This window comes from Arachis ipaensis, chromosome B5 (assembly GCF_059453495.1).
Source record: "Arachis ipaensis isolate K30076 ecotype BB chromosome B5, ASM5945349v1, whole genome shotgun sequence".
NCBI lineage: Eukaryota > Viridiplantae > Streptophyta > Magnoliopsida > Fabales > Fabaceae > Arachis > Arachis ipaensis.
The window spans coordinates 43,172,207-43,180,896 of NC_142440.1; the positions used below are offsets into that span (position 1 = coordinate 43,172,207).

General features: G+C 35.6%; 1 protein-coding gene across 2 annotated transcripts; it reads left to right on the plus strand.

Annotated features, from left to right (window-relative positions):
- Positions 1-4,590: 4,590 nt before the first annotated feature.
- Positions 4,591-8,381, plus strand: LOC107643558 (F-box/kelch-repeat protein SKIP11). 2 transcript variants are annotated; one of them, XM_088487910.1, is made up of 2 exons: positions 4,591-4,767; positions 6,015-8,381. In XM_088487910.1, exon 2 carries the CDS (start codon positions 6,116-6,118, stop codon positions 7,805-7,807), a length of 1,692 nt encoding a protein of 563 aa, XP_088344036.1. In that variant the 5' UTR covers positions 4,591-4,767; positions 6,015-6,115; the 3' UTR covers positions 7,808-8,381. The 2 variants fall into 2 exon arrangements, with proteins under 2 accessions (XP_088344036.1, XP_016202725.1); XM_016347239.3 differs by having other exon boundaries at positions 4,630-5,498.
- Positions 8,382-8,690: the final 309 nt, after the last annotated feature.

Consider the following 8,690-nt stretch of genomic DNA (forward strand, 5'->3'; position numbering starts at 1 on the left):
TTACTTAAATGTTTAGTAAATAGAAACATAAACCTTTTGTTACTTAATTAAGTTTATTAGAAATTATTAATAACTCAATGATAAATTATTATTTTATAATTTATATTGTGTTTAATTAAGTGGTTTTATCACGTCTTTACCCACTTATTCATATGATTAGCATGATATTATAATTCCTTCCCAAAATTATTCCATAGTTGAAAACTTGCTTCCTAGAGATCTTTTAATTATGTATTTTAACTCTCCTTTATTCCATTCGATGACGTGATCCGTGTATTAAGTGTTTCAGGCTTCATAAGGCAGGAATGGCTTAGAGAATGGAGAGGAAGCTTGCAAAAAATGGAAGGAACACAAGAAGAAATCGCAGCGACGCGAATGCGTGCCTAACGCAAATGCGTGGATTGAAGTCTGCACGAATGACGCAAACGCGTGAACAACGCGAACGCGTGGACGACGCGAACGCGTGGACGACGCGTACGCGTGACCTGCGCGATCTGCAAAAATAACAGAATACGCTGGAGGCGATTTCGGGCCACATTTTGACCCAGTTTTCGGCCCAGAAACACAGACTAAAGCTAGGGAACATGCAAAAACTCAACACGCATCCACACACATTCAGATACATCGATATTAGGATTATTTTTTTTAGTTTTAAATCTGAATCTAGATTAGCTTTACATTGATAGTTTATGCTTTTGCTTAGGGGTGTCCGCGGATCGGATCGGATCAGATATGGCCAAAAATTCTATCCGATCCGCACAATTTCTATCGGATCGGATCGGATATGATATCCGCACTTTTTAGTGCCGGATCCGATCCGATCCGATCCGCACTTTTGCGGATCGGATCAGATCGGATATCGGATATATCCGCATAATTAAACCTTCTCTTTTTAATCATATTTTTATGTAAAAGAATTCGATAAAAATATTTTTTTCATACTTTTAAACTTATTTATTCCAAAAATATTTTTAATCAAACTCTCTCTAAATAACAAAAATAAAATAATACAATATATGAATAATAATTACTAAATAAAACATACAAACAAGTAAATATAATACCAAACATATATATATTATAGTGCGGGTCTGCGGATCTGCGGATCGGATCGTATCCGCAATTTTCGGATCGGATGCGGATATTTACCGCAGATCTGCGGATACGATCCGATCCATGGACACCCCTACTTTTGCTTTGGATTTTTGGATGCTGAAGAGTCATTACCTCCGTGAAGACATTACTTTAGTTTGTTTCCTTATTCCTTTATTTCTATTAGTTGCTTATTGGCCCTATTCAATTAAGTATGTTGCATTTTGAATTTATTAGTATATAGGGTTACTTTTATTTTTAATTAATTTTAATTTTATATTTTATTTTATTTTATTTATTATGTCTTCTTATATTTTTATGAATATTAATTCCATGTCAATGGAGTAGATTTTCTACTTGACATGGAGTTGATTAAGAGGAGACACTTGAGTTGAAATGCTCAAGTGCTTAATTAATTTGAACATTGTTGACTAATTCTATATCTACTAATGTTAGACCTTCCCAAGGGAAAGGACTAGGATCTGCAGATAAGAATCAGTCCAATCACTTGACTTTCCTTTACTCAGTAAGGGTTACCTAAGTGAAAATAACAACTGCTTTACATTACACTTGAGAAGATTCCAACAAGGATAGAACTTCCAATTAATCAATCCCCCAATCAAGACTTTTTATATTAATAATAATTCTTAGTTTTATTGCTTTAATTTACAATTATTTTAATTACTCATTATCCAATTCAAACCTTCTGGAAAATTTCTAATTGATAAATTAGCACTCTTTCCTGCAACTCGTTGAGAGACGACTTGGGACTCATACTCCCAGTATTTTTAATTTTAATTTTTGTGACAACCCCTTTTAAATTGAGAAGGCGGATCTTAGTTGGTTAAGAACTGTACTTGCAACGCATTTTGTTTATTAAATTTCTTAACTAGTCGATTTCCGCCACCATCACTCAAATTAATAACTAAATTAATAAACATATGCTTAATAATAACTTAGATTAAAAAAAAACAAACTGAAACAAATATTTAACTAACAAAACTATTTTAAAGTATGTCTAATATTATATCCTATCATTTAAATCATTCCTAACCATATATTTATTCACATATTACCTTTATAAAAGTACTCTAAGTATGACAACACATCTATATTTTAACATAAACATAAAATGAAAAACAACACCAACCTCAAAATCAGCTGTCTTTGCAATGTGCCAAGTCACGTTCAATCTTAGTGTTTGTATCGTGATTATCAACGCGCGCCATATTTTTTAAGTAATTCGAAAATATGATTAGAAAAAGGTAAAAATGAGAGAAAAGGCCAAGAAATAAAAGTGAAAAGCTATTAATGGTAGCTGTGGACGAAATGCATATATATAGGTAAACGGGATAAGATTACACGTATCTCATTTACACTATGAACAAGATAAGAATTTTACACAACATGATTACAAACGTGATACAACTACGCGTCTCGTACCTTATCTTCATTTATCTCGTTTTTAGTGTAGAAGAGATACGTATAATCTTATTCCGTTTATACTGTAAACAAAATAAGAGATCCGATACAATTTAGTCAAAACGTTTTAAATTATTTATTTTGATAAATAAAATATTTTATTTAAAAAAATTTCTTGAATTAGCCTTTCTGTTTAAATGAGAACACCCTTAATAATTGTCATATAATTCTAAAAAGATATTTTTCACATCCAAGCAATTTTGGCATCTAAGTTCATCCAAGCAATTTTAGGTCATGCGCTTTTTCCGCTTTCTTCTTTCCTCACGCTCTCTTCTTCTTCTTCTTCTTCTTCTTCTTCTTCTTCTTCTTCTTCTTCTTCTCACGCTCATTTACGCACGGAGCGTCTTCTTCTTCTTCGCCTTCTTCTTCGCGTTCCTCCTCCTCCTCATTCTCCTCCTTCTTTTTTGTGTTCCTTTTTCTTCACGTGTTTTCTCCTTATCGTCATTCTTTTGTTGTTGTTACTGTTGTATTTTTTTTTGTCTTTTCGTCCTTCTCTCCATGGTGAAGAAGCAGTTAAAGGTGAGGAGGAAGAATTTTGAATTGTATAGAACAGAAATGAACCGAACATGTTGTTATGGTGAAATAATTGTATAGTACTAAATGAATGGAATGTTATCCATTATAAAAATTTAAATTCGAACAGCTTTCTGCATAATGAACTGAACACATACTCATGGTGAAATAATTGTATAGTACTGAATGAACGAAACATAATCCATCATATAAAATCAAATTCAAACAGCTTTTTGCATAATGAACTGAACACGTATTCATGGTGAAACAATTGTATAGTAATGGATGAATGAAACATAATTTATTAAATAAAATCAAATTCGAAACACCTCTGTCTACAATTTAAAGATTATCAATTCAATTCAATTCAAATTCAGAACACCTGCATCCATTCAATTCAATTCAATTCAATTTAGCAATTGCATTCCTTTAAATTCGATTGAAAAATAATCCATCAGCAAAATATTGGTATTATTGGTGTTGTTGACGGTAACAAAAGAGGAGAAGAAGAAGAAGAATCTGCGTGCACGAAGAAAGAAGAGGAGGAGGAGGAGGTATACGTGAATTTAAAAGAAGAAAATGACGTGTGCGTGTATTTAAAAGAAGAAGAAAAAACGCGGGAAAGCACGTGTAATTGGTATTGAATCTACTTGGATAAAACTTGGGTAAAAAAATACTTGAATGTGTAGCATAGTCCAATTCTAAATCATTATCATCCTTTATACTTAAACAATAATGTCATCGGAGTATGAGAGTCACCAAAAAAAAAACAATAATGTCATCGAAATAAAAGGAAAAAAGAAAAAAGATTTTGAACAACAAAAAATAAGAAAACCAGTAAATAAGAAAAGAAGATTATTATGTTAAATAATTTTGTTATAGAATTAATTTTTCTCTATTTATGGTTAATTCATGAGTTACTTTATTGATTTTTTTGGTGACTAGTTACTTTATTGATTGATTGTTATTTTTTGTTAATTTACTGTTAAAACCGAAAAATCATATAATTATAATTTAACACTCAAGTTTGACCAGTCAAAATTCGGAGAGCGATTTTCAACGAACACTTTTTCACAATCAACCAATCTGGACGCGCCACGTCATTATACGCTGCGTTGCAGGTATCCTTCTCCCCGTTCTTCAAATTCACACGAGAAATTGACTAGCCGATATTTTGGAATCAAAATCGAACGGCGCAGAAACGTAACAGTCTCTCTCCCTCTCCCTCTTGTGTTCGTGTCTATCTGTTTCTCTCTACTAAACACGTTGGTCCACCGGCATTTCCCGGTTACCGGTTCTGTTAACTGCGAGCAGCGCGGCGAACATCTTTTGGGCCCACCTACCACCTTTCGCAACCGTCCTCCACCACCGCCACATATCCTCCTTTCCAAAAATAAGAAGATTCCTTTAGTATTTTTAAAAATATGGAAGTTACTATTACAAAATTACAATTTCTAAAATAATAATTATTTTTTAATTATTTAATTGGGTATTAAGGTTGTGTTTTAAGAGAGATAAGGGCATGGAAGTGAAGGTCCCCCTCCCCTCTATCAGATTTTGCTCCAAAATCACAACAATAGAAACGCTTCTTCTCTTCTTCTTCTTCTTCTTCTGTGCTTCTGTCTCTCCGTGTTCTGCTCAGCTTACTCGCTTCTCTCTTCTTCTTTTCTTTAATGCTGGGTATGTATGTTATTCACAGATTTCACTTGTTGTCTTGTAATCTTGTTACTTGTTTGAGTAGTTTCTAATTTCTCTGGTTTCGTTTTTGGTGTCTGAATGAGAGAGAGAAAGAAAAAAGAAAAGAAAAGAAATCAAATGACCGGGTCTATCACCACCGTTTGCTTGCCTTCTTCTAATTTCTATAGTTGATGTGAATTGATAATTCTCTTGTAGTTTATGATTGATCATTCTACTTTGTTTCCTGCATTGTTTGATCGGTAAAGCAAGCCCTATCTATCATGGATCCTGAACAGGAAAATTGGCTTATTTCTCAAACGAGATAACTATGAATGCATAATTTAATTATTTTTTTTAAATAGAAAAAATTGTGCGGGTATGTATATAAGATGGCTTGGTTCTATTTGTGATTATTCTCTCTAATTGTATTATTATATGGTATGATGATATTTATGATTATTTTTTTCTACTTATCATTAAGATATTTATTTGTATTAATAAATAGAGCTATTTGTCGTAGTAGATGCTTCTGTTTGAGGCTTGTTTTCCTATGTTCAGTTCCTACCTACCTATCATAAAAGATGGCTTGGTTCTATTTATGATTATTTTCTTCGTTCTTGCATTCTCCTTCCGTGCCTGTGAAGGCACTCGTTCCAGACAACCTTCATAGAGTGGTTCCTTTCTGTGAGGACTCCATGGAATACTATAGTAGTGAGATTGAGCTGCTGATTATAGTGAGTGAAGAAAGTATTTGGAAGATTATTTTTTGATTCAATTTGAAAATTTGGCCATCAAATACCATTCTTTTTTTATTATTAATCTTTTGGGGATTTTTTTGTTCCTATTTTTTTTTCCAACCTTGTAAGGCTCTTGCGTTTTTATTTGAATGATCTTTTGGTTAATTTTGTTTTCGGTTTGTCGAATCATTTGGGACATGGCCATCATGATTAATGGATTTTATTCAAATTTTGAAATTTCCGGTTCTGCTTTGGAGGGTGTTATTGGTATGTTCAATTGAACTTTGTGTGTTGTTTCTGTTCTTTTGCTTCATGTCCTGGGATCTCTCATATTTTTCCTCCAATAAATGATTATTTGGAGTCTATCCGAGTGCTTAGCTGATTGGATTTCAATCCGAATCATGTATTTTTTTTTTTTTTTGCTTGATTTATTTCTGGGTGTTGATTTTGTTTCTGCAAACAAGAATTAAAATTTGAAACTAATGAATTGATTTCTTCTATTTTGTTGGACAGATTCTTGAATTTGCTGGGAATTTGTCATTTCTGGATTGAGGCTTTCTTCGTGAAGTGCCCATTTGTTGTTGCTTTCTGCGGACAGTTAGAGAGAGAGAGACATGTTCGAAGGTCGTTCCTGTGTGGTTTCGAGATTGTTTCCTAGCTCTTGCCAGGCAGAGAACAACTGGTCTTACATGAAATACCTGCCTGAGTTGGACATCAAGAATAATGGCAAGCGCCCTGCGGAAAATAATGCATCCGAGGATGAGAATCGTCCCAGGAAGTATACTAGGATGTTGGACTCCAAACAGAAATCCCTTGAGGATAATGAGAATTCTGTAGTTCCCCAAGAGGATCAGGAAACCATTGAGACATTGAGTATCTGCCAAGATGGCGAAGAAGCTGGTGATTGGACTGATGACCAGTCATTGGCTGAACAAGAACAGCATGATGATGATGATGATGATTCACTGGAATTTGGTGAGCATCAATCTGATCAACAGCAGCAGGGTGAACATGAGGATTTCTTGGATTCAAGTATTCATCAATCAGACAAAGAACAGCAAGAGGATGAACTTGTGGCGGAGGATTCATTAGATTCTGGTGTTCGGCAATCGAATGAAGAACAGCAGCGGGGTGAACTCAGGGATTTATTAGATTCCGGTGTTCAGCTTGAGCTTGCTGTGAATTTATTGGAATCATGTGGTCAGCAATCTGATGACCACCAGCAGAACCATGCTGGGGGTTCATCAGATTCTGGCTCTCTCTTGCCACGCATGAACCGGGACAGCTCAATCACCTGTCTCAGCCGTTGCTCAAGGTCAGATTATGGCTCTCTTGCCTCTCTGAATAGGGGCTTCCGCAATGTAATCCGAAGCGGTGAGCTTTATAAATGGAGGAGACTAAATGGTATCATGGAACATTGGATTTATTTCTCCTATGCTCTCCTTGAATGGGAGGCCTATGATCCGATCCGTCAGCGATGGATGCATTTGCCAAGGATGGCCTCTAATGAGTGCTTCATGTGTTCGGATAAGGAATCTTTAGCCGTAGGTACCGATCTTCTTGTATTTGGGAGGGAGCTGCAATCCCTTGTTATATACAGATATAGTCTTTTGACAAACTCGTGGTCCTCCGGAATGAGGATGAATGCTCCGAGATGCTTGTTTGGCTCTGCTAGCCTTGGAGAGGTTGCAATCTTAGCTGGTGGGTGTGATTCTGATGGGCGTATCCTTGACTCTGCAGAGCTATACAATTCTGAGACTCAAACATGGGAATTACTCCCAAGCATGAAGAAACCCCGGAAGATGTGTTCCGGGGTATTCATGGATGGGAAGTTTTATGTTATAGGTGGAATTGGAGGAAGCGAGTCGAAGCTTCTTACATGTGGTGAGGAGTATGATTTACAGACTAGGACTTGGACCGAGATTCCTAGCATGTCCCCTGGACGTAGCAACAGGGGGTCGGAGATGCCTGCAATGGCCGAGGCACCTCCGTTGGTTGCGGTTGTAAATAATGAATTGTATGCTGCTGATTATGCTGACATGGAGGTTAAGAAATACGATAAGGAAAGAAAATTGTGGATTGTGATTGGGAGACTGCCGGAGCGGGCAGTATCAATGAATGGTTGGGGTCTTGCATTCAGGGCCTGCGGAAATAGGCTTATGGTTATTGGTGGACCTAGAACTCACGGCGAGGGCTTCATCGAACTCAATTCATGGGTGCCGGGTGAAGGTCCTCCGCAGTGGAATCTACTCGCTAGAAAACGGTCCGGTAACTTTGTCTATAACTGCGCCGTGATGGGATGCTGAATAATTGAATTGTGTGAAGGTTTAACACATCTTGACACTTCAAAGTCCTATGAAATTGTACAATGGTGATTCACCCATTGACATAGGAGTTTTGCTAATTGGTACCGTTCCCCTTCTCTCTTTCTATGATATTTTGATTCGAAGTCTGGGGAGGAGACTCGAGATATTTATCAAGATTGGCTGAAAAGTTTGCTTGGGAGGAAGCTCATCAGTATTTGTTTCCAAAAATTCCGATTACTGTTTTGTTCGATTTAGTTGGTATCCTACCCTCCATTTACATTGACATGAAAATTTTCTTGGTATCATGTAGCACAAAAGCAAGAAAAGGAGTATGTTAAATAATTGAAAAGTTCCAACACAAAATGTAGGTGACTGGTGCTGTCTGTTTTAAAAGATTTTAATCTTGAGAACACACAAACTAGACATTTGAATTTAATGATCACAAAGTTTCTTAGATTGAAGAAATGAAATAACTTTCTTAGAGTTGTTCATCAATTTTGAATTATGTATCAAACCAATTTTGTTATTTGAATTCATGATGGATTGTATACTTTGTATGTGACCATTTCATTCATTACTTGCGCAGATAGATTTTTCTTGTCTTTTCCTCTTTTATAGTATTATATTATGGATTTGTTCTTTTTGATGCAAGAATGCCAAAGAGCTAAATGCCTGAAACTACATATCAACATTCTTTTTGTTTTTAAGGCTTTCATGAAGCTTTCAGCAAAGATTACTATGTTGCTTCAAAGGCCCTTAAGCCATAGAAGCATATTTTATTTTATTTTTATTGCCTTCTGGCTTCATAATTGCATTGCATGAAACCATATTTTGGCCTATGATGATGCACTTGCCAGCTTGAATTTGAAATGCGTTTCAGAAA